Source organism: Cervus canadensis, chromosome 12, assembly GCF_019320065.1.
Source record: "Cervus canadensis isolate Bull #8, Minnesota chromosome 12, ASM1932006v1, whole genome shotgun sequence".
NCBI lineage: Eukaryota > Metazoa > Chordata > Mammalia > Artiodactyla > Cervidae > Cervus > Cervus canadensis.
The window spans coordinates 49231017-49258839 of record NC_057397.1 but is presented as its reverse complement, the minus strand read 5'-3'; the positions used below and the strand labels follow the sequence as shown (position 1 = coordinate 49258839).

The window sequence follows — 27823 nt, the reverse complement described above, 5'->3', positions numbered from 1 at the left end:
TATTTGTAAAAACATAATAATAATAAGGACTGGGGCTTATTTACTGGTCTTCAGTAAAACAGAAGCCATTTGATATTTTGAGTTGCTAAAATTCATCACAAGAAATTAGAGGGAAAAATACAAAGAAATGCAGAGAGTGTGAAGGTCAAGGATCACTGCTGGCCTTCAGGAATCCAGCAGTTCAGGGAAGTTGCCACCACATACAAGCAGCTGCCAGCACCACGCTCCTGCCTACATATTTTGGTGAAAAATAATGGCTTCTTTATCCATCCTATCTTTCAGCTCTCACCGGATTGCCTTTAGTTGGTGGAATCTAAGCAGAGATCTTAGCTGGCAAAGGCAGGAGATATGCAGTTGCCAGATTTTTAGACTCTACACTCAAGAGAGGTGCTTAGAAGGGCAGGAATGCTACTCAGTATTGACAGATTTTTGCTTGTCTATCTTCTTTGAGAAATCTTTCTTCACCTTAAAGATGTAGCTACTGTAGGTCACATTTTTTTCTAAGCATTTTAAGTTTTGACACTCACATATGTCTTCAATCTGCCAGAAGTTAACTTTAAAAAGGAGTATGTTAGTAGGTCATTAGATATTTAAGTTCAAATTTTACAAAACTTTTGGGATGGGAAGGTTATAAAAATGGCTTGTTTTTTATTCTAATGTGAATAAATTATATCCAATATTGTATATATAAATGACAGGTAATCAAGAAATATTTCTTTAGCATTTTAGTTAGAATACCTTGTACTATATAAAGCAGCCTTAGTCAATACTTCATTTACCACCTCGTTAATTTTCAATATTTAAAGAGTAACAGAAATGCCAAATGTACCTGTTAAGTTTATAGGATATAGATTCACACAGACTAACTTTGTTGCTTCCTTGTAATTCATTTATTTTCTACTTGTATTTGCATTAAATAAATTATATACTAAGAGTAGAGTTAGCATTAATAGGATATCTGATTATTTTTCATCATTAACATTGCCAAAACTTTATTGGTAACTAAAGAGTTTAAGTAGGGTAATTTATTTTATATTTGTAAAGATAGTATACAAGCATGCCATCACAAATTGGCTACTGCTCATCTTTAATTTGAATACAGAATTTGAAATGGACATGTTCCATGTGGATTACCAAATTATTTCAAGCAACAAAACTTAAGAGCTAAGAACATACAAATATATCCAAACAATATCCTTGGGAAAATGGACATTTCTCAAATGGGATTTTTAGAAAATTAAATGTGCAGAGGTGATAACAAGAAGGCATCTGAGCCCAGAGGTAATGTCTAATAGATGGGCATCATAAACATTTACCAGATCTGCTTTTGAGAAGACAACACTATAATCAATCAAAAAGGTGTACTTTAGCTTTTCAATGGATGGTTGTTTAAAATACCTAATTCCTTTCTATTGAATGAAAGTGGGATAACCAGAAATGAATACAGCTAGTAGAATCTTCAATGAAGAATATTTTGAAGAAATAGAGCTTAAAGATGTCATGAACAGGCCTAAATCATTCTTTGATAGTGAATTTGGCCAATAACAAAGTATTCAGATTCTCAAGTATAAAATGACAGAAATTTCTTTAGGAGGAACCGCATTAACATTTAAAAAAATATTTATATTTTAAATATAAAACATTTAAAACTTTCATGGAGATAATATAGTATAGTGATTAAGTTTAGGAATTCTATAGGGAGAGCTCCTCAACTAAATTTCCATATGTGTACTTATGAGGTATGTCACCTTGGGCAATTAACAACTTTTCTGTGCTTTGCTTTTCCTCCTCTTCTCACTGGGGATAACAGTACTTCCCTCATAGAGTTATATCTATATCTAATCAGTAGTAAATAAATGTTAACTATTATTTTTAACTGATATTTAATGTTTAAATAATGTTAAATACCTCTGTGTGCCTTTTAAATACAATCTAAGTCCCTTACTATAGTCCACCTCGCCCCTGTCTAGCTTCAAAATTTACCTCTCATGTTGTACCATTCTCCTTCTTATCTACCTCCAGTCAAACAACTCAAGCTGAAGTCTTCTCTTCAGGCCTTGTATTTGCTCATCTATCTGCCTACAATCTGCTATTCTCAGATCTCTTATTATAATTCAGATATCAAATCAGGTGATACCTCCTGAGACACAGTCCTTGAATAAACTGGATATAGTAGACTCATCTTCCATAGTATGTATCCTATCACCCTATTACAAATTATTTCTACAAGCAGTTCTTTTATCTTTTGTTCACACTTTTGTTTTCTGTCTTGTCTCACTAAAACACTGGCTTCACGTGAGCAGGAACTTTGTCTTTACTGTTCTCTTCATCCTCAGAGCATAAACAATTCCAACAGAGAAAGACAAAATTTAAGCCTATGATTCAATGAATAACTTCTATGTTGATAAGTTAATTCCAATAGAGGAATAAAAGAGAAGACAAGATTTATGGACCAAAAAAGGAGTGACATTTCTACAACTCAGCCTTCAGAGAGAAATACAGTAAAAGATATCAGAATAAGGAATGCATTCTTGACTGTGTATTGAGGGGCTGAGGGGATTTGGCTAGAGTAACGTATTAAGTTCTATTAACTTCTATTATTGAATTATCCAGAGCAGAGTGATATATTATGGAGGATATTGTATTGAGATCCTAATTTCTGATCTGCTCTTCTCACTTTAGAAGAAGGCAATGGTAATTTTCTCTCACTGTACTCCCCTACACTGTCCAGGAAAACACAACCATAGATTTAATTAATTTGTGTTGTATAAAGCACCTGAAAATATGTCTCATCTAGAATTTAGGTTGGAATAAGTTTCAGATTTCTCAAGGGCAAGCGTAATTATTAGTCACTTTTGAAAAGAATGGAAGAGTGGTCTAACCCAAGGAGGGAGTTAATTCTGAGAGGCTGGAGGGATGGAAGAGTAATCGGATGCCCTAAGGTTAGTCAAGGTCTGACCAAGTTTGTCACAGATGTTTTATATCCAACCCATGTGGCCGTCCACACTTCATTTCTCTAAATCAAACTAGAGTTGACTAAGAAACTAATTTTGGAGAAGAAGGATATCTGTACAAAAAACTAAATAAGATTTTTCTTGACAACTCTCAAGGATGAAGACTGAAGAGATTTAATTTGCTTCATAAAAGTAAAGGAATGGGACATTTTCTTCCCTCAAATGTGGTGTAGCATTTTCATACCAGGTATTTTATATTTATTGGTGAAGGAAAGACAGAGAAGCGCATGGTCTTCTTAGTAGAGTAGAACTAAAACTATTAATAATGGGTGAACCAAATGCTTTTCCTTTCTAGGCACTCAAGGTTCTCTGTACTTTCATGACACCACTAATCATAGAGGCATCTATTAATACAATATCTTTTAACTTATTTTTTTGGAATATCTGTTATAGCTGTGCATCATAGGAGACACTGTACACTGTCTTCTCGGTGTATCTTTTCTTCTCCCTCATGAACAAAATCTTGATTTTGCCTCCAGCAATAACTGAAGCATATCAGGCAGTGTATCATGATAGCCAAATAATAATCCAATAATTTATTCTGACAAATACTTCATTTTTCCAGCTTCCCTTGCTGGGAAATTTATCGATATAGCCCTATTTCGGACAAAGAGGGATAACAGAATGTCTGACACAAGATTTTTGTATTCCTGATGAAAGGAACCTATATGGTAAATACTACCTCCTTCTTTTTGCCTTGAATATGTCCAGTGTTAAAGTAGCCATCTTGTGACTATGTCACAACAATCATGAGAACAAGAAGTGAACATACTAGGAATGCCATAACAAAAAGAAGCCCCTTGTAACCTAGGTTTAACAACTGAATTAGGACCTGCTTACCTTTTTTCTCTTCACAGGTCTTATATAATTAACATAAATCCTGGCTGTTTAAGCCATGGTTAAGTTTACTATTGCTGCTGCTGTTTATTTGCTAAGTTGTGTCCAACTCTTTGCGACTCCATGGACTATAGCCCACCAGGTTCCTCCATAGGATTTCCCAGGCAAGAACACTTCAGTGGATTGCCTTTTCCTTTTCTAGGAGATTTTCCCAACCCAGGGATCGAACCTCTATCTCTTGCTTGACAGGCACACTCTTTACCACTGAGCTCTCTGGGAAGGCCCTACGTTTACCTTGAAGCCAAAAGCAGCATCTCAACTGTTTCTACTAGTCCATTTGCTATTCCTAGTGATTAAATAATGAATGGACCAATAAGACAGTTGAAATAAAACACATCTTAAAGGCTTGTTCTAAAATATTTCTTCTTTTTAATTTCAGCCAAATGTAATTCTATCTGTGACTATCATTACATAGAGCAGATGGCTCAGAGGGTAAAGCATCTGCCTGCAATGCAGGAGACCCTGGTTTGATCCCTGGGTTGGGAAGATCCCCTGGAGAAGGAAATGGCAATTTGCTCCAGTATTCTTGCCTGGAGAATTCCATGGACAGAGGAGCTTGGTGGGCTACAGTCTATGGGGTCACAAAGAGTCAGACACAGCTGAGTGACTTCATTAGATAAGGATGATCATAAAAGGCCTGTTTATGCTAAACCTAGAATCATGAGAAGCTAGGCAAGTGGGATTAATCTGAATTAAGTTATTTACTCTATTTGCCTTGAATGTGCTTATTTAGCATGCCCTTTCTAATCTCTGTGCCTTTCTTTATCCTGTTCTTTGCCTGGAATACAGTCCACCATTTCTTTCTGTGATCCACCAACACAATCTTTAATACTACCTCATTCATGAATCCTAACCTGATCTGCCCTAGCCAAATTTCCTCTCTCCTGCCTCTAAATCCTCTGAAAATGAATACTAGAACTCCTCTGCATCTCATAGTGTTCTCTCAGATATTCCAGAAACAAATGTGGAATAATTTTAAGGGGAACATACCAGAGAATGGCAGAGGTGGGATTAGAAATAACTGGATATAGGGATACAGACACAAAACGTGTTCTTTTCCATTTTCCCCCATGTCTGCACACTTCAGCAAATTCTCTTGTGTTCAGAAATTAATTACTGCATCTAAGAATTTAAGGAATATAAAACATGTGGCCTAGTAGAATCTTCTATATCACAAAAAATATTTTATAAAATCAGTATTCAGAATACATGTTAATTTACCAATATATGTGAAAAGTTGTAATTGATCTAAAACTGACTAAAGGAATTATGAAGTGAAATGGTCTCATGAAGAATTATGCATAATATGCTTGCAAGAAAACCAAAACAAACAAAAAACATAACCTTAATACCATGTGATAAGAGCTATATAGCTGTGGATATAGACTACTGCAAAAGAAGTGTTAAAAAGTAGACTAACTGTGGCTGAAGGAGTCAGGGTAAGCCTAGTAGGGAGATGTTTGAAATGGCCTTGAAGTTGAATAGTTCAGTTGATGCCACAGATGGATGGGGCATACTGAAAGAAAAAAGAAGCCTGGGTACAGGATTCTAAGGCTGGAAACCAAAGTATACTTGGAGAATGAGAAGTAACTTCCTTCAAAGATAGGAAATGTAAGGTTAACTATTAAAATCATTGCAGAGATGTGCTGATAGAAAGCCTGCCATTGTAAAACTCAGAAGTGACACTTAAGAACAAATACAGTTAATAGCTGACGTGCTACTACTTCCAGGGCCTTTCTCAACAAAGGAGCTCAGCACATATCCATTGGATCAGAAAATCTTAGAAGCATTTACTGACCTGGTGATATTCAGAGACACCTTTGAAGTAGACTATAAACATTTAATTCCAGATTTGAGACGGAAACATTTTAGTTTCAGTTCTGAGACTGAAAAAATATTTATAGATGTATGCTGCCCTTTTTTAAAAAATACAATTGCTTTTATACTCTTTTCCCAATTCTACAGCTTTCTATCTTCATAATGATTCACATCCTTTAATGAACAGCCAGAATCATTAAGAAAAAAAAAAATGACTTCAAGTCTTTTCTTTTTAAGCATTTCTTTCTTTCTTTTTCTTCGACAAGCACAAGCAGTAGTTCACAGCAATGACAAAGAAGTCAATGATTTTACTCATTCCAGACTCCTGAGCATCCTATACAACTTCAAATTCAGGTATGGCTACAAAGCCCAGTATCTTTGCATCAATAATCTCACGTTACATAGAATTTAAGTACCAGAAAAATAAATTTAGGTTTCCTTTATTAACCCCATTGACATTTTAGACAAAGAGAAATATAAAATGAAGCGGAACAAAGAAAGACCATTATGTAAACACTGAGCCATGGCTTGAAAAATGTCACCAGCCCTGTCAGAAAAAAAAAGGGAAAGAGGAAAGCAGATTAAGAAACATTTGCCCTTCTGAGCACATCGCAGCAATTATATTTGAGCAATAATCCACAGCACTGTTACTTTTAGTCCATCACACAGTAATATCTGTGAACACAATTTGCTTGGATTTTCATTTGTTTTTGGGAGCACTTCACAGGAAATCATAGTATATACAACAGTTCTCAGGGTTTAAAACTATGTATTAAACATCATTTTGTTAATTTAACTTGTGTTAATGATGTAACAATTCTAGCACAGGTAGGAAAAAAAAAAACTTGAAATAAACAAGGAGAAAGAATATCTCAGTATTATGTCTCTTGACTGTATTTTCACAAACAATAATTTGAGCCAATTACCTTTAGAATCCCATGTGAATATCTTTACTGCTGTCACCTTTTCAACTTTCCAATTTCTGTAAGAATTTTCATTCACCTGACTTCTTGAGAAAATTTACAGAACTCATTTAATTTTTTCAAATATTTCTGACAGTAAAGAATACAATTTAATTCTCATTGATGTAATTAGTCTACTCCTTATTATGATACTGGTAAAATAAATTCATTTTGTTCATATAACAATTAATGTAACCCACTTATGGTTTTCAAAGATTCTCAGTGTATGGGCTTCTACCTGTTTAAGTGTCAGAAAGTTGATTTGAGTATAACACAATAGTTCTATATAAATTTATTTTTAACAAGACAATTTAACAAAAAAGCAAAACAAACTAAAATCTTAGCTATTCTTCAGTGTAAAATCATCTGAAACCATTCGGTTATCGTTAAGGGCTGACTAACTATGACTAATACACACGTATTGTGTATGTTCTGCAGTGACAGGTAGGAGCTCAAGCACTGGGTTCCCATTTATTAAAAAGTTTAATTGTACTTCTTAAATATTCCATGGGAAGAATACTGTTATTTTAAAGTACATAAATAAATAAGTTCAAAGTCACATATTACTTAAACTTTCTGAACCTATTGTTTCAACCATAAAATAGCAATAGCTGGAATACCTGTAATTTTTGAAGTTGTTAGGGTCAAATAAAATTATATACATGGAAGGGAGTTGTAAACTTCAAATTGCTAATCAAATGTTGAATATTATTTCATGTGGTGTATTGATTGCAATTACTAATAAATATTTAGCATCAGTGTTTGGCCATTTTTTTTCTCCCAAAATACTTACTGGTATAGACAAGTTGAAAGCCTTCATCCGTCCCTTCAGAATCAGAATTAAATTCTAGCCAGAGCTGGTTTGAAGTACTACTAAGTGTCAGTCCTCGCATAGACGCACCAGTAAAAGCACCTAGGAGATGAGTTGTTTTATCTTTTCCATCATAAATCTGCAAAATATATTTACAATTAAAATGAAAATGTGTAAATAATAAACAATTCTGAGCATGCATTTATATCTATGAAGAAAATGAGCGATTACACTCCCTAAATCAAGTCATTACATGTTTCCCAAGAAAAACCGCATATATCATTAATTGATTTTAAAAATGCCACAGTAAGAGAGTTAAGATTCCACATGGATAATTTTAACATTTCAAGCTCAGTAGACACTAAGTAACACTCAAACTCATGTTATAAAGTTTTTGCTCTTATTTTAAAAACAATGCTTTTTTATGGCAGACAATTTAAAATTGAGAATTGGTGGGTTGGTGGTTGTTTTGAACTTTCTCAAGGGCACCAAACACCTGGTTTTCTAATAACATGATTAATATAAAATATACTTGCTTCTTTGTACATTCTATTTATCCACACCTTCTAACTTATTTAATTTTTGACACTTTAAAAATGCTGAAACGGAGCTAAATGCTTTTAGAAACTGATTTAACAAGGCAAAAATATACAAAACAAAACAGATACCTTCCCAAAGGTCCCTACCTCATTCCCATTTTCTGAAGGTGTAGCTTCTCATTGTCCTCTAATTTTCTTTATCTTATCAAAGCATTATAGACATGTCTTTACATCAATAGATATAAATTCTTGCTTTTGAGAACTGGGTAATATTTCATCCAGTTACACTATCACAACTTGCCTTACCAGTCCTATATTAACACCTAACATTCCTATATAAACAAAGATTTTTGCCACTAAAAGTGATCCTGAAAAAAAAAAAAAAAACTTTTACGTATTATCTCACATTTCTCTTTGCTACCTGTATTTCAGTAAGAAAGGTTTCATACATTTAATACATTGAATTTGGATGCTCAAATGTAGGTGTATTGTCAGATTATTTTCCAAAAAGTGTACAGTAATTAAACTGAGGATTGGTCAACAATGCATATTGCCATTCTTTTTTAAGGTATGCATTTTCAGTGTGGTAGCTATTACTCCCAACGGTGAGAAAATTAGTTCTTAGAGTTGATAAAACCTTGGATATGATAATGGTTTGTTGACCTACAAAGACCAACTCTAACTGACAAATCTCATTCCACAGTACTTAGTTTTATGAAGTTGAGTCTGGGGGCTCCTTCCGCAAATGATAACAAATAGAAAAAGTTGAGAAATACTTCTGAAAGTTACTTGTATTTTGCCAAAACTGCCTTACTTATGACCTATCATAAGAGTAAAAATTATGTCACTAAACTTCTAATCTGGTGATCTTGCCACAGCACCAATGTTCCCCCAAAATGGTATTCAATATGCTCATGTCACCTAAGAGATGATATTTAGATGGTACATGATGGAAAGTTTATTACTACTACATTAATTTGTATGATATATGTTTCTTGTGTTAAATTGTAGGATTTAACTTGATTACCTATTTATAATGTTTTCTAAAATTTGTAACTAAAAGCTGATGTATAACTTTTTTATCAAATTATCCCTACAAGGTTTTAGATTATGTTTATGTTAACAAAGTAAATTAGAAAAAATTACTATATTTCAAAATCTAATTTTTCAAATAAAATAATGAGATTTTTTAATCTTTGGATTCAAGGTATTCTTCAATCCAAGGAAATGTTCTTGAGTTTTGGTTTATTTAATTATTCCCTGTATATTTTATTTTTTTGTTTCCATCTTAAGTGCCTATTATGTACATATTCAGTCTCCAAATTGCATTGCAATTCTTTTACAGGTTTTTCTTCTGAAATTTATCTATATTCCCTCTATATTATAGCTTATCTTCCACTGGAACTTTAACATTAACAATTAAATTTTCAGCAGTAACTAATCTCTTTTTATAATCTTCTATTAAAATCTTAAATTTTAAGTTCTATTAATAGACAGGTCAGTCAGGTTCTAGAAAGGCAGTCTGTCTGTCTTCACCTTCTTCCCTCTCTTTCCCCAGTATCTGGTTTTGGTACTAAAATTGCATTATCATATCAAGATAGTTGGAAGAAATATCAATAACCTCAGATATTCAGATGACATCATCCTTATGGCAGAAAGTGAAGAGGAACTAAACAGACTCTTTATGAAAGTGAAAGAGGAGAGTGAAAAAGCTGGCTTAAAACACAGCATTCAAAAACTAAGATCATGGCATCTGGTCCCATCACTTCATGGCCAATAGACGAGGAAACAATGGAAACAGTGGCAGCCTTTGTTTTCTTGGTCTCCCAAATCACTGCAGATGGTGACTGTAGCCATGAAATTAAAAGATGCTTGCTCCTTGGAAGAAAAGCTATGACCAACCTAGGCAGCATATTAAAAAGCACAGACACTAACTACATTGCTGACAAAGGTCTATCTACTAAAACCAGGGTTTTTCCAGTAGTCATGTATGGGTGTGAGAGTTGGACTATAAAGAAAGCTTAGCGCCCTAGAATGGATGCTTTTGCACTGTGGTGCTAGAGAAGACTCTTGAGAGTCCCTTGGACTGCAAGAAGATCAAACCAGTCCATCCCAAAGGAAATCAGTCCTGAATATTCACTGGAAGGACCGATGCTGAAGCTGAAGCTCCGATGCTTTGGCCACATGATGCAATAAACTGACTTACTAGAAAAGACCCTGATGCTGGGAAAGATTGAAGGCAGGAGGAGAAGGGGACGACAGAGGATGAGATAGTTGGATGGCATCACCAACTTGATGGACATGAGTTTGAGGAAGCTCTGGGAGTTGGTGATGGACAGGGAAGTCTGGAATGCTGCAGTCCATGGGGTCGATTCAGACATGACTAACCAACTGAACTGAACCTATAGTTTTATATTTTCTTATTACAGATACAGGTTTTAAACACTGCAAAGACAACAATACTTTTATTTAACATGCTTTATAAATGTAGCTTTGTTCAGAGTCTCTAGTATTCTTTTCTAACAACATTTTATAACTTTTCTGCCCAGAAGTTGTAAAGTCTCCAGTGTGGAGGCACTTCCTGCTCTCTCCCTTGTGCCCGTGGAAATCTAAAGCTTCATATTATAACCCTCCAGCATCCACCAATTTATTTATTTGTTTCATTACCAATGAAAAGGAAGTGGAAATAAGAGTGAGAAAGAGAGGAATTGAGTCATAAAATCAATTCAACATGCTCACTAAATTCCTAACAGCAACATCTTATGGGTCTCCCTTTTCTTTTTAAAAGGTCTTTCTGTCTTTTTTTTATTTATTTTTTTAATGTGTTGACTATTTAAGGAATATTTGACTTCTAGATAAAGGGCAGTATGGATAATTCCCTAAAATTATATGGCAGTACCAGGAACCCCTCTTGGAATCTAATGGATCACACAAATATAGTTCTGTTAGTTACCAACAAGAATTTGTCTTCAACAAAGCTGAAGCAAATGCTGAGGTTGTTAGGTCAGGAATATTTTTGTTTGTTTGTCTGAGTACATAAGAGTCAACTTTTCATTTCTTAAGAATAGCACTCATGAGGAATAATTCAGACAAAGAAACATTGCTTGTCAGGAAAAACAACCTTTGTGTTCGAGTTTCAAATGTTCAATATACTCATAAATCGACTTCTGAATACAGTTATATTATGACTCTACATATGCTGTAGTTTATAAATCCTGTGTTTGGAGGTACACAATCACAATCAAAGCATGTAACCAAATGACCCAGTGGATCTAATTTGTAGTTAATACTGTCAAAGTAACCACATGGAATAGGCTTTCCTGACAGCTCAGATGGTAAAGAATCCTTCTACACTGCAGAAGACCTGGGTTCATTTCCTGGGTTGGTAAGACCCCCTGGAGAAGGGAATGGCAACTCACTCCAGTATTCTTGCCTGGAGAATGCCATGGACAGAGGAGCTTGGCAGGCTACTGTCTATGGGGTTATAAAAGTTAGACACAACTTGAGTGACTAACACAACCACGTAGAATTTTTTCCTTTTATTTCTCTTACTGCTAACCAACATATAATTTCATTCATATGTTAAATATAAATAAATTTTCTTGGATTCAACTAATTCTGCTTTCAAGTGTGGATATATTTTAAGAACTTTCAGTTTGCCAAAAACAACCAAATAAAGGGGAAATATAAATAACTAATAGTTGCAATTGAGTAAATGGAAATTGAAATTTACTTTTAACTTTTAAAAAAGGTCTCTCCTAATTTTTTTCCTCAAATTTTCAGTAGTAATAATAATAATAATAAGAGTGTAACAATAGCAGAGACCCTTATTTCACTCCACATATATAACCCTAAGAAAAATTTTAAAAATAATCCAAATTATCTGCCACAAGAGATACATATTTATATTAATTTTTTTTCAAGACAGAAGCACACATTTTGCTTTTTCAAAAGAAACTTTATTTAAGAAATGATTTCTACATAATAATTGAATAAGAATGTATGAAAAAGGAGCTAAATTTTCAAATGAAAATAATTATCTTAAACTCAGCTGGGAGAATCTAATTTAGCACCAAAGCTAACTACCATTTATTTAACAACGTAAAGTCAAAAGGCAGAAAACAAATAATGTAGAAGCACCACTATAATTATCAAAACTAAATGAAGTGTGATCATTCAGCTATAAAATTTTGGAAGTGTATATAAATTCTTAAGTCAAAATGAAAAGCAAGTGTTAATTAAGTAGGCTTTAAAAAGTGAAGAGTTTCATAGTTATGATCAAGTCAATGCTGTTAACCCTGTAAATAAAATACTTCAGAGTATTCAAATATATATGAACACATAAAAGCAACAAGGTAGGAAAAATCAGTGTATATAGTCAAAGACTAAACATACTGAAATATACATGAATGCAATCATACAAATAAGAAAATTAAACAAACAAAATGTGTCTTACATTTTTAAAATAAATTTATGGTACAGAGTGATTATGTTGGGTTTGATCAGAACCTCATAGAAACTTTGAGGTTATTACTTCTCATTTCTTTTCTATTTAAAATCAGGATATTTAAGTATATTTTTATTTATTTGAGTTTATTTTTTTCTTTTTCCACAGGACATTATTATTTTTGAGATATGTCTTAATATCTATTTTTAGTTTTCAGAAATTAGAAAGCTAAAAGGAATAAGGAAACTATAATAGCATACAGAAGCTGAGAGAGGACTCGAGCATTCCCCTGCCCCCATAGGAATAGTCTCACCTACTTAGTGGTTAATTCAGATAATGAATTACTTTTATGTCAAATGTAAAATTCAAGTTTTCTCAAGAATTAATATTGTGAAAGGCATTGCAGGCTTTAATAGCATTAATGAAGCTCTTTGAAATGACTAATTTGTTATAAAATTGCAATTAATTTGGTAGTCTTACACAAGAACAGACGAGAACTTAATATTGCCATGTTTCAATTATCAAACCTTTCATAATGAATCAGGGCTTGACATTTGTTATGGTGTACAGACCATCCTATTTCTAAAAGGTCAAAACCTATCATGATGAACTGCTTCAGTCAGTTCAGTTCAGTTCAGTTGCTCAGTTGTGTCTGACTCTTTGCAACCCCGTGGACGCCAGGCTTCCCTGTCCATCACCAACTAACCAGAGTTTACTCAAACTCATGTCCATTGAGTCGGTGATGCCATGAAGCCATCTCATCCCCAGTTGTCCCCTTCTCTTCCCGCTTTGAATCTTTCCCAGCATCAGGGTCTTTTCCAAGGAGTCAGTTCTTCACATCAGGTAGCCAAAGTATTGGAGTTTCAGCTTCAGCATCAGTCCTTCCAATGACCATCCAACACTGATCTCCTTTAGGATGGACTGGTTGAATCTCCTGGCAGTTCAAGGGACTCTCAAGAGTCTTCTCCAACACCACAGTTCAAAAGCATCAATTCTTTGTTGCTAAGCTTTCTTTAAAGTCCAACTCTCACATCCATACATGACTACTGGAAAAACCATAGCCTTGACTAGATGGACCTTTGTTGGCAAAGTAACATCTCTGCTTTTTAATATGCTCTCTAGGTTGGTCATAACTTTCCTTCCAAGGAACAAGCGTCTTTTAATTTCATGGCTACAGTCACCATCTACAGTGATTTTGGAGCCCCCAAAAATAAAGTCTGTCACTGTTTCCACTGTTTCCCTATCTATTTGCCATGAAGTGATGGGACTGGATGCCATGATCTTAGTTTTCTGAATGTTGAGCTTTAAGTCAACTTTTTCACTCTCCTCTTTCACTTTCAAGAGGCTCTTTAGTTCTTCTTTAGGGTGGTGTCATCTGCATATCTGAGGTTATTGATATTTCTCCCAGCAATCTTGATTCCAGCTTGTGCTTCATCCAGCCAAGCTTATCTCATGATGTATTCTGCATTTAAGTTAAATAAGCAGGGTGACAATATTTAGCCTTGATGTACTCCTTTTCCTATTTGGAAACAGTCTGTTGTTTCATGTCCAGTTCTAACTGCTGCTTCCTGACCTGCATACAGGTTTCTCAAGAGGCAGGTCAGGTGGTCTGGTATTCCCATCTCTTTCAGAATTTTCCATAGTTGGTGGTGATCCACACAGTCAAAGACTTTGGCATAGTCAATAAAGCAGAAATAGATGTTTTTCTGGAACTCTCTTGCTTTTTCGATGACCGAACAGATGTTGGCAATTTGATCTCTGGTTCCTCTGCCTTTTCTATATCCAGCTTGCACATCTGGAAGTTTACAGTTCATGTACTGCTGAAGTCTGGCTTGGAGAATTTTGAGCATTACTTTACTAGCATGTGAGATGAGTGTAATTGTGTGGTAGTTTGAGCATTCTTTGGCATTGCCTTTCTTTGGGATAGGAATGAAAACTGACCTTTTCCCGTCCTGTGGCCACTGCTGAGTTTTCCAAATTTGCTGGTATATTGAGTGCAGCACTTTCACAGCATCATCTTTTAGGATCTGAAATAGCTCAACTGGAATTCCATCACCTCCACTAGCTTTGTTTGTAGAGATGCTTCCTAAGGCCCAACTGACTTCACATTCCAGGATATCTGGTTCTAGGTGAGTGATCACACCATCATGATTATCTGCTTATGGACACCCAAAGCTGTTGTTGCTAATGACATAAGAAATGTATTAGAAAGCATATTCCCACTCATTACTCTAATGAATTAGCAAGTCAGGTGTTATCTGAACCCAAGAGCAAAAAAAGTAAAATCAAAAGAGAGAAATTACACGTGTACATGAGCATAATTATCCAAACTGTCAAATTATTCCTGCTCATGGATACTAGAATTTTCTTTTTTTTTTTGATATTAAAATTTTCAATTTGGCCATGTTTTATAGGTTGATTAAGAATTTATATAATTTTTGTAATGAGTTGAGTTAGATCTCAAGTTTTGAATGAAAAAGAAAAAACATAAATTTTTCAAAATATTTCAAATCTACAATGTTCTCTCCAAAGACAATATGTAACAAAAGAGAACATTTGTTTGTACTCAGATCTTTATATGTCTTTACAAGAGCTATATAATGTGTAGTCAATTATAAGAGTTAGTGTGCTTCAGTGAGGGAGTTGGGAGTTAAATCAAGGGTCAGGTTTTCAGGGGCCTTAGCTTTGTGGTTCTGTTGAAGTCCCAACTCTACCCTCAAAACTGACTGGCATGTCACACATCATTTTACTTCTGTGATCCTCAGTATGAGAAAAAAGGAAGGGTTTTATGAGGCCTATTGTAACACTCTGTGATTTGGTTGTCAAATACAGACATTTTTCCTGGTAGCTCAGCTGGTAAAGAATCTACCTGCAATGCAGTAGACCCTGGTTTGATTATTGGTTGGGAAGATCTTCTGGAGAAGGGATAGGCTACCCACTCCAGTATTCTGGTCTAGAGAATTTCATGGGCTATATAGTCCATGGGGTCACAAAGAGTCAGAGATGACTTTCAATTTCACTTTCTATTTCTGCATAAGAAATAAGTCTTTAAACTTCACAATGCCAACTATAGTAAAGAGACTGCTTTTTCCCCCCTGCAACATTCCTTTATCTAAACATAATGCTTAGCCTTTTTCTGAAAGTAAAAACAAATACAGTGATAACAAAAACATAAATAGTATTTCTGACTAGTATTCAAATTTTGTCCTATTCAGCTGACAAGCATAGCAACTTACTATTGACTATTTAGAGCCTACATATGCTATACACCATCTATAAATGTTAATTAAAAACAATTAATTAAGTTATATAGTTTGAGTGATGGATTGGGAAGTTCAATATTCTTCCCTACTGAAAGTAATATAACCAAAGATATATTCATAATTTCCAAACCTACTTGTCATTACAAAATCCGGAGAGCTTTATAAAAATCCTTAATCCCAGGTGGAGATGAACTGAACCAATTTTCCCTAGATCTATTGAAACTTAACTAGTTTGGTTACAGATAAGTTCAGTTCAGTCGCTCAGTTGTGTCCGACTTTGCGAACCCATGAACCTCAGCACACCAGGCCTCCCTGTCTATCACCAACTCCAGGAGTTCACCCAAACCCATGTCCATTGAGTCAGTGATGCCATCCAACCATCTCATCCTCTGTCGTCCCCTTCTCCTCCTGCCCTCAATCTTTCTCAGCATCAGGGTCTTTTCAAATGAGTCAGCTCTTCGCATGAGGTGGCCAAAGTATTGGAGTTTCAGCTTCAACATCAGTCCTTCCAATGAATATTCAGATAACTAAGGTGTTTATAAGAAGGAGGAGGGAGAGAGAGAGTGGGTGAGTGAGTAAATGAGAATCAGCCTAGATGATGGCTTCTCAGAAAAAAAGGTGTGTGTGTGTGTGTGTGTGTGTGTACAGATATAGATTAAAATAGATACTTTTTTTATTATTGGTTTTGTTCTTCGATCTTAGCCAAGGGATAAAAGTTTCTGTAATAGGCTAATTATTTTTCATATTTCTTTCTATGTCCTAGTTGGAATGGAGCAAAAGAAGTGATTACTAAGTTTAATACTGGAAAGTCCTATGGATGAAAATGGGCTCTGATGGATACAGTTCAGTTCAGTTCAGTCACTGAGTTGTGTCTGACTGTTTGTGACCCCATGGACTGCAGTACGCCAGGCTTCCCTGTCCATCATTAACTCCCAGATCTTCCTAAAACTCATGTCCATCGAGTCTGTGATGTCATCAACCATCTCATCCTCTGTTGTCCCTTCTCCTCCTGACTTCAATCTTTCCCAGCATCAGGGTCTTTTTCAAGGCGCCAGTTCATTGCATCAGGTGGCCTAAGTATCAGAGTTTCAGATTCAGCATCAGTCCTTCCAATGAATATTCAGGACTGATTTCCTTTAGGATGGACAGGTTGGATCTTCTTGCAGTCTAAGGGACTCTCAAGAGTTTTCTCCAACACCACAGTTCAAAGGCATCAATTCTTCAGCATATGGTCCAGCTTTCTTTATGGTCCAGCTCTCACATTCATACATGACTACTGAAAAAACCATAGCTTTGACTAGAAGGACCTTTGTCGGCAAGGTAATATCTCTGCTTTTTAATGTGCTGTCTAGGCTGGTCATAGTTTTCCTTCCAAGGAGCAAACATCTTTTTATTCCATGGCTGCAGTCATCATCTGCAGTGATTTTGGAGCCCAAGAAAATAAAGTCTGTCACTGTTTCCACTGTTTCCCCATCTATTTGCCATGAAGCTGTTAGGTAGTTTGAGTAGGAAAAAGGAGTCCAGAATGGTGGTGGCTAAAAGACAAGGAAGGGAAAAGCCCGCGAAAATAGAACAAAGGAAATTCTGAGGACTGGAGTGAGGACCTCAGGTAGAACAAACAGCACTCCTGGCTAGCCCAATTTACATAGGGCAGGCCTGGGGTTGTGGGGGAGAAAAGATATATAAAAAGAGGAGCCAAAGGGCCAGGTCTCTCTCTCTCTGTCTTTCTCTCGCACTCTCTATTTCTCTTGCTCTCTGTCTCTCTCTGCCTCTCACTCTCTCTCTCTCTCATTCTCTGTCTCTCTGTCTTTCTCTTGCTCTCTCTCTGTCTCTTAGATCTCTCTCTACTCTTTGCGTCTTTTGGGTCGGCATGCCTTCATGTCTCGAGGATATATTTTCCTTTGTTTTCTAAATAAAACGAGATGTAACATGGATCTGTAACACTGATCTGTCCAAGAGCTATGACATGATCTGTCTGAGGGCTGTAATGCTGGTCCACTGCTTCAAATTTTTGTTGTGACAATACAGAACTGAGGAAATTACACACTCCCCTGACAAAGGGGTGGGACTGGATGCCATGATCCTAGTTTTTTGAATGCTGAGTTAGTTTGCAGTTAGGCAAATTACCTTCTATCCTGAGAGGACTCTGGGTTTACCAATCTCTGAGAATTAATCATTTGTCCTCTGCAAAGTACACGGTCTCCTTGTGCATGCCTAACTGTGCTTGTGTCAGGAGGTATCTTTGAACTGATAGTTGTTCCTGGGATTATTGAGAAGAATAACATATAGGCATTTTACATTTTATACTGGTGGAGAAACCTTGAAGACAGACAGTGTTTAAAAGCCCATCCCCAACTGTCTCTATAGTGTGACTTACCAAAGTTATTTTAAAGTAATAATTTAGAATAAATCCCAGGTTAGACTATTAGTAGAAGGATGATTGAATTGGTGTGCTTCCAGGTTAATATCTAGTAAATAATCTTTTCAACTTTAAAAAAAAATTCTGGGAATATATATTTTTATTCTTTCACTCATGAAAGAAAAATCACTATTTAATGAAATCCACTACAGAGCTTGAAATTGAGTTTTCCTGCTTTCCTTTGTCTCTCACCATCAAATCCCCTCATGCTGTCACTCATTACTGAATTCCATTCTTCCCCAAGGTAACACACATAACAAATGCATGTGACCTTATTCCAAACAGTAAGACATTAATCAGAAAGCACTCTGAGAAACATACAGGACTATTTTTTAACAGGCATCACTAATTATTCCAAATGGATTTTCCAAGTAATAAACATTATTCAGTATGGAAAATTAATATATAAATTTCAAGAAACATTGAGAGGAGAAAAATATTTTAGGAAGCATCGTGGTAGACGGGGGGAAGCATTTTCTGACTTTTAACTTATAAATGCATGTTTATTATTGTTACTTATGTGATACAGATTAGTAGCTACACTCATACTTCTGATCTATGTCTTGTAACATTTTTTTTCCCCATAGTTAGCCAGAAAAAAAAAGAAAAGAAAAGAAAAAGCACTGGCTTACTTCTAAGTACAAGCTTTCCATTAATCTCAGTTTGACTCCAATTTATCAAATAAATTTATTTTTAACAGGAAAACCAAACAATGAGCTAGAAATTGAAGATATTATATACAAAGTGAATTTTTGTTGCCTATGGGGGAAAAGCACAAAAAACAACAATGGCTTTAAATTAATAATAAAATTGTATATATCCAGGTGTACTGAAGGAAATCTTTCCCATATCTACACAAATATTGCTAGCATACAGAACTGTTTGTGTTAGACAACCAACAATTATCACCAAATTAATATTCTTTTTAAAAGGACATACTGATAATGTTAAAATCACCACTTCAATAAAAATCCCCCACCCCAATCTGGGATATCACAATTTTTTTTTCAAGATTTGTGAAAATAGAATATCTAAAATTTCTTACCTAGATTGAGGACATCTTGATAATGAGAAAAATGTATGTGATCATTTTAAAAATATTTATATGTGATTTTATAGAAGTGTTTACCACTATTCCAATAATGAATATCAACTCTATTTATCAAAATGTTTGATTTGCAAAACATGGATCAATAAATATGAAAATATATATTTACTGTAACATTTTCAAAAAAATTTTTGGCTGCACCATGCAGTCTGCTGGATCTTAGTTACCTGGCCAGGAATTGAACCTGGGGCCACAGCAACAAATACACCAAGTCTTAACCACTGGACCACCAGGGAACTCCCCTTAACTATATCTTTAAATGTGATCATTTCAAATTTTTAAAATAAATTAAAAATTTTACTTAAATGTTTATTATTGACAGAGTATTTTTTAAATAATTTATAGATATTGTTAATTTATTTATTCATAAATTATAAAATTTCCATGGTCATAAATGCTAGAGTTTTCCTTGTATCAACACAGCTAAATACGTTACTTAAAAACCATCAAAATAAAAATAAATAAGTGACCATTTATGGGTTGATTATGTTTCATAGATAAATAATGTATAATTTAAACCTATGAATGGCAGAATAAACTTTTGGCAGATTATATACACACTTTAATGAATACTTAATGGTTAAAATAATCAAAATATAAATATACTGAGTTCACTTACCTTAAGAACATCTCCTTGTGCTAAATGAAATGTTCTGGCTGAAATATTGATTCCCTTTCCTGCTTGAACCTGAATACTATAAATGCATTCATGGTTGTTTTCATAGTTCAGTGGATAATTTGGAGAGAGCAAAATGCCTTCATTATTTGTTGCAGATGCACCACATTCAGCTGCAGGTAAAACAGAATATTGAAAAAACACAGTTTAATAGAAAGCATTATCATTTAAAGTAATGTAAAGTATGTAAGTGTAGATGTATTTTACTTTAACTAGAGTCTAACATGAACAAAATGTACAGAATGGTTCTGTGTTGAAGATGACTCATTCCCTCTCAAACAATAGATGGGAAGAAGGAACTACTACACTACCGCCCTTGGACAGAACACTTGTACATAAACAGAAATACATAATAGTTTCAGTATTTCCCGGCCTTGATGAAGGGACAGCATGGAAAAAGAATGAGAGCAAAATATTTTCAGGATGCATTTTAAGTTTGTAGATCTCTAACTAATTTACTATTTTAAAATCTACTTCCTTTAAATTATAAAAAAGTAAAGAGATCAAATTTTTAGAATGATTCTTATTTAATCTTTTCATTGTTACCTTTTTTTTTAACTTGCCCCTTCTTCCTCTCACTAGTCAGTTTTTTTCTGATCCAAGAGCTTCAGTAACAAAAAGTAGAATAAAGACTACAGAGTCTTTGAAAACAAATATAATAGGTAAAACCCACAAATCAATCAATTATGGCAGAGGTTTGGGCATCTTTAGAAATTCTATCAATTTTCCTAGTTTCAAAGATAGAATGGATTAAGGCATTCTCATAATCAGCATATGAAACTGCTAACTCTCCAGGACTAACTTTGCAAAATTTTAGTGTCTAACCACTTAAAGAGAACTGTGAATTTATCATTTTAAAAAAATTTAATTTTAATGTATTACTTTAAAAAGATTGTAGTAATACTGCAAAATCAAATGAGTCTTTATAATTCCCAAACATACTCTTTAGGTATCAGAAATTCAATGAATTCAGCTTTTTATCTTACCGAATAACTTGCTGCATGTTACCATTCCATAGGCCAGGGAGGGTCATATTATTCAAGGTTATTACTTTTTAGAAATAAGATTTTTAAATTAATGATTCATGGGAAGAGTCATAGGAAGTATACAACAAATACACAACAAGGTGAAAGATGATGAATTGCTTTACTTTTTAAATGCTAAAACATTAACAATAATCTGGCAGAAGAAAAAGCCTAATGAGGAACTGAAAATGATCAAGAGGGAGTAGTCAGTATAACATCAACATAGAAAAAAATAATAAAATTAGTGATGTGATGCTAACAATCAACTAGGCACATCACATGTTACCTAGTTAAGCTCCTTCAAGCTACTTTTAAGGTAAAAGAAAAACAAAAAACTTCATAGACTCCCAATATTGATTTAAAGTATATATCTTATGTAGCAGAAGATTTTGTTTTCTTGAAAATAAATTGCCATTCACAACATGAATATGGAACCAGCTAATAGAGCACAAACTTGTAGAGATTGCTACGCTTTATGAAAAGTGAAGTGTTAGTGGCTCAGTCATGTCCAACTCTGTGACCCTATGGATGTAGCCTGTCAGGCTCCTCTGTCCACAGAATTCTCCAGGCAAGAATACAAGAGTGGGTTGCCATCCTCTTCTCTAGGGGATCTTACTGACCAAAGGATCATGCTGTGTAATAATTCAATGTTCCCTCACTTCTTATCATGTGAATTACTGAATTACTCATTGGTATAGGACACCATAACACAATACATCTTTCACTTAGTGGGAAAAAAATCATTTCTATTTTATTTTATTTTTTAAAAATTTTTACTGGAGTGTACTTAACTTAAAATGTTGTGTTTCTGCTGTACAGCAAAGTAAATCACACACACACACACACACACACACACACATATATACACTCTGTTTTAGATTATTTTCCCATGCTGCTGTGCTGTACTGTCACTCAGGCATGTCCGACTCTTTGCGATCCCATGGACTGTACCCTGCCAGGGTCCTCTCTCCATGGGATTTTCTCAGAAAGAATACTGGAGTGAGTTGCCATTTCCTTCCCCAGGCGATCTTCCTGACCCAGTGATTGAACCTTCGACTCCTGCGTCTTCTGCATTGCAAATGGTTAGTAGTATGTATATGTTAATCTCAGTCTCTTAATTTATACCCTCTTTTCCCCCCAGTGGGCTTCCCTTGTGGCTCAGCGGGTAAAGAATCTGCCTGCAATGTGGGAGACCTGGGTTCAAACCCCGGGTCAGGAAGATCCCTTGGAGAAGGGAATGGCTACCCACTCCAGTATTCTGGCCTGGAGAATTCCATGGACTGTATAGTCCATGGGGTTGCAAAGAGTCGGACATGACTAAGCAACTTTCCCTTCACTTCACTTTCACTTTCCCCCAGTAATCATAAACTTATTTTTACATCTGCGACTCTATTTCTATTTTGCAAATAAGTTCATCCATATCATTTTTTTGATTCCACATGTAAGCAATATCATTTCTCTGTCTGATTACTTCACTCAGTATGATAATCTCTACGTCTACCCATGTTGTTGCAAATGGCATTATTCCATTACTTTTTATGGCTGAGTGATAATCCATTGTATATATGTATCATATTTTCTCTATCCATTCATCCACTGATAGACACTTAGGTTGTTTCCAAGTCCTGGCTATCACAAATAGTGATGCAATGAGCACTGGGGTGCATGTATCTTTTGAAATTATGGATTTCTTGAGATATTTGCCTAGGAGTGGGATTACAGGATCATATGGTAGCTCTATTTTTAGTTTGTTAAGGAACCTCCATAGTGTTCTTCATAATAGTTTTACCAACAATAGTTGTACCAATGTCCCACCAACATTGTAGGAGGGCTCTCTTTTCTCCACACTTCTCCAGCATTTATTATTTGTAGATTTTTTGATGATGGTCATTCTGACTAGTGTGAGGTGATATTTCACTGTAGTTTTGTATTGCATTTCACTGATGATTAGTGATGTTGGGCATTTTTTCATGTGCTTTTTGGTCGTTTACATGTCTTCTTTGGAGAAATGCATATTTAGATCTCCCACCCATTTTCTGATTGGGTTGTTTGTTTTGATATTTAGCTGAATGAGCTGCTTGTGTATTTTGAAGATTAATCCCTTGTTGGTCACCTCATTTGCAAATATTTTCTATCATTTTGGGTTGTCTTCTTGTTTTATTTAAGTTTTCCTTTGCTGTACAAAAGCTTTTAAGCTTAATTAGGTCACATTTGTTTATTTATATATTTTTATTTTCACTACTCTAGGAGGAGGATTGAAAAAGATCTCCCTCCCTGTGATATATGCCAGAGAGTGTTCTGTGTTTTCCTCTAAGAGTTTTATAATATCCAGTCTTACATTTAGGGCTTTAATTCATTTTGAGTTTATTTTTGTGTATGGTGTTAGGGAGTGTTCTAATTTTATTTTTGCTTTATTTTATACATGTAGCAGTCAGCTTTCCCAGCATCACTTATTGAAGTGACTTTTCTTCATTCTTTCATTCTTTGTCAAAGTTTAAGTGATCAGAGGAGTTTGAGTTTATCTATGGACTTTCTGCTTTGTTCCATTGATCTATATTTTTGTTTTTGTGCCAGTACCATGCTGTTTAATTATTGCCACCTTGTAGTACATTCTGAAATCAGGGAGCCTGATTTCCCCACCTGTCTTTCTTCCTCAAGATTGCTTTGGTTACTTGGGTCTCTTGTGCTTCCAAACAAATTGTAAACATTTTTTGTTCTAATTTTGCAAAAAATGCCATTGGTATCTTGATAGGGATTGCACTGAATCTATGGATTGCCTTGGATAGTATGGCATTTTGAGAGTACTAATTCTTCCAGTTCAAGAACATGGTGTGTCCTTCCATCTGTTTGTGTCTTCTCTGATTTCTTTCATCAGTATCTTATAGTTTTCTGAGTACAGGTCTTTTGCTTCCTTACATTGGTTTATTTCTAGGTATTTTATTACTTTTGATGCTGACTGTTAGTGTATAGATATGTAAGAAATTCCTATGTATTAATTTTGCATGCTGCAACTTTACCAGATTCATTGATAAGCTCTAGTAATGTTCTGGTAGCATCTTTAGGATTTTCTATATACAGTATCATGCCATCTGCAAACAAAACAGTTTTACTTCTTCTTTTCCAATTTGGATTCTTTTTATTTCTTTTTCCTCTCTGATTATTATGGTTAGGACTTCCAAAATTATGTTTAATAAAAGTGGCAAGAGTGGACATCCTTGTCTTGTTCCTGATCTTAGTGGAATCATTTCTATTTTAAATTTGACTGATTTCCTCCTCACTAGCTTATTGGAATCTAGGCATGCTCATGGGGTAAGATAAATGTTATAAATGTTCTCAGATAACACAGAAAATCCAGAATATACATATATGTTTATTGGTTAGATTATTTATTAGGAAACGCAGACACTTTTTAATTATGTTATAGAATCATGGAGTTCTGAAAATATAACAGCTTGCAAAGTACTGAAACACTGATTTATAGCCCAAGCTTTAATATTCAGAGATTAGTTTCAAAATTAAGCTCTATCTTTTATCTATATGGTTTTGTCAAGTTGTTTTTCTCTCTAAGCCTCAATACTGTTATTATTACAGTGGAGATAATAATGCCGTCTTCAAGGGATGTTTGTGTGTATGTTATTACATGTAAATAATACATGTAGAGCACTTAGCAGAGAACTGGCATACAAGAAGGGCTTCCCTGGTGGCTCAGACGGGAATCTGCCTGCAATGAAGAAGACCCAGATTTGATCTCTGGGTTGGGATGACATGCTGGAGTAGGGGATGTGCATCCACTCTAGGGTTCTTGTCTGGAGAATTCACAGATAGAGGAATCTGTGGGGGCTACAGTCCATGGGGTCACAAAGAGTCGGGCATAAGAACTCAAGAAATTAAAGCTATCAATATAAATATTTTATGTATAAGTACTAATGGTGGCATCATGCTATATACAAAGAAAAATAGTTTAGGATATGTATATTGCCCCAGTGTGATAGAAAGGCATTTAGGTGTGAAAGCCAACAGGCTCTTCCTAATTTTGGAGAATTATTTATGATATTAAAATTATGTTAACTGAACATATCACAAGCCCCCCAATAAAAGCCAAATGATAGGTTACTTCAGCTACCCTTCAAAATACACTAATAATTTATTGTAATGTTCTCAACATTTGAGTAGGTATTAAGTGACTTCTACTCTAAACATTGGTTTTTAGTATATAATTTAAAGGAGAGTTTCCTTTTATATGAAAAAATAACCTGCTTTGGTTATATTTTAATATTTCAGTTGGTTCGAATGGAAGACATTTTTACACATTGAAGTATAGGGAAATCATTCCAGCTAATTCATGATTTAACTTGAATTTTATACCAATTAAAACAGTCTGTTTGTAGTTTACCAAAGATATATTGTACATCTGCTTCAATCATTAAAAAAAAAAAAGTTACACTGACCAGAAGTAAAGAACACCCATGTTAAAAACAAATATTAAATTCCTCCTTTCCTGAGATGTCAATGTTGGTACTCCTTTGATTTATAAGACTCCCTTCACAGGTGCTGATGACATTCTGACTCACTATACACACGGTGATTTGGGTTTTTGTTTGAAGCCTTGAAATGATGTATTCCTGACTTTTTTTTTTTTTCTCCTTTGTTCTGGAAGGATATAAAACTGCTAAAAACCATGCTTCTTTGGAACAATTCTTTAAGTTATCTGAGAGGCTTGTCTCCAGTCTATAATCCTCAGTTTCGCTCAGAACTTTTTTTCTATTCCTATTTATTTAATATTTCCATTGACATTTCCATTGTAAAATAGCTACAAATTTGGTGAAATAACAATCAGGACTGAAACCAGAACAGAAGAATAAAGAAAGAAAATCTGAATTAAATTAGTACATTTCTCATTTAGTCAGGACTCATTATAAATCGTGGGCCCAGAACAAAAGTGAAATGCACAGTACTTGTTGAAAACATGTTAAGAATTTTAAGAGATCAATAGAACATTAAACTAAGCTTGGCCCTTCTCAGCATGAAGCCCCTACTGTGGGACTGCATGGATTTCACATCCATAAAGCCAATTCTGCATTTATTTGTTGTAAGAAATCTACAAGGTAAAACTTATTTTCTCCAGTTTTATAGATGAAGACATCAAACTGAGTTTCCTTGCTAAAACTGGACAAATGGTGTGTATCAGAGCTGAGATTTATTTATCTGTCATTGTCCATGGTGTTAAAGTGGTGAACACATAATTTCTCTTTCAGATCAAAATACTTTTTTACTGTGAAATGAAGGATTATTAATAACTATCCCATAGAGCAGTTGTAAATTAAGACTATTACAGATAAACTGAGTTGGATTGCTTTTTAATTTATACTTTGATGCACACGCTATTTAAGGGCATTGTATTAAAAAATAAATGCATTATTTTGTGCAGGGTGGGGCATATCCTGGAGGACAGAATATATATAATTTATAAATCTGCATTTCATTATACATAATTATTAATGCTTGGAATGATGATCTCATATCATGGAAACATCTTAAACATAAAAAAGATAAAAATCTGTTCAGAATGTGCTACCTATGTGTACAGAAAAGCAAACAAATTTAATTTTTATGAGTTTTAATAAAATAAAATGTCTACTAGCAATAAGTTAAGGAGGAACTTATTTAGCCACAGTGTTAAACCCCAGAAGTTATGTGATTAATAAACTTCTTTTCACATGGAATCTTGTCTTTGATTTTATCTTTTAATTTAAAATATACCAGACACTGGCTTCTTAGCACTTGATGCAGTAATAACATCTGCCCTGTGTAAGCTTTTTCCACACTTTGGCTACAGGAGTCTTGTTTGCCAACTGGAATTGCACAGGATTAAATGTTGAAATTAACAATTAACTTTGCACAGTTTGACCATCTCCCAAGTTTAGCTCAGCTGGTAAAGAATCTGCCTGCAATGCGGGAGACCTGGGTTCGATCCCTGGGTTGGGAAGATTCCCTGGAGGAGGGAAAGGCTACCCACTCCAATATTCTGGCCTAGAAAATTCCATGGAGAGTCCACGGGGTTGCAAAGAATCAGACACGACTGAGTAATTTTTCACTTCAAGTCTAGCAATGAACATATTTCTATATCTGTTGCGTACTAAGCTAATGCAATGATATTTTCCAAATGAAAATCTAATCCTGTACTTTCTGCCTAACAAATACTCACCATCAGCAAATCAAATCCACAGAATGTCACATAAGGCCATTTATAATGTTACCCTTGCCTTTCTAGCTATTACCCACCATTATTTCCCCTGGAACTTGTAATTTGCCTATCCTCAGCTACTGGCCCTTTGCCACAGTCTCACATTCCAAGCCTTTGTACATTATGCTTTCTCCACTTGTAAGCACAACCTTTAGTCCCAAAGGATGCAGTTTCAGGGTCCAAATAAAGAAGAAAATGACTTAATAAGGTATAATACTGTTACAGTTCTTTCCAGCATCAGGTGGCTGTGATGGTGTAAGGAATAAATCAAACAGCATTACATTGAATTATCAGGGATAATTCCCATAAATAGTCCTGGCTGAAATGTTCATGAATGTCCAGGAAAAATACTTAAACTATGACATTTTTCATTATATATGACATAACTCTCACAACACGTTTTTACAAGGCATATTCCTGGCAAACTGTTATTGAATATTCTCAAGATACATTACAATTAACTGAGAAAGGGGTCTAGCAGCAGAACAGCTAACCTTAAGAGAGGAGAAGAATGGCTATTTGATTCTAGGAAGATAAGGTTATTTAAAAAAAAAAAGACAAAAAAGTCAACTACACAGTAAAGAAGAGTTTGAGTAAGGG

At 34.8% G+C, this 27823-nt stretch overlaps 1 protein-coding gene across 1 annotated transcript in view; it reads right to left on the bottom strand.

Moving 5' to 3' along the window:
- CSMD3 (CUB and Sushi multiple domains 3) overlaps positions 1-27823 on the bottom strand; it is a 1309925-nt gene that overhangs the window by 338360 nt on the left and 943742 nt on the right. The window contains exons 23-24 of the mRNA XM_043483744.1: positions 19898-20067; positions 7485-7641 (exon numbers count right to left, since the gene is read on the bottom strand). Of these exons, the coding sequence (XP_043339679.1) occupies positions 7485-7641; positions 19898-20067 (327 nt within the window). The remainder of the gene's footprint in view (positions 1-7484; positions 7642-19897; positions 20068-27823) is intronic.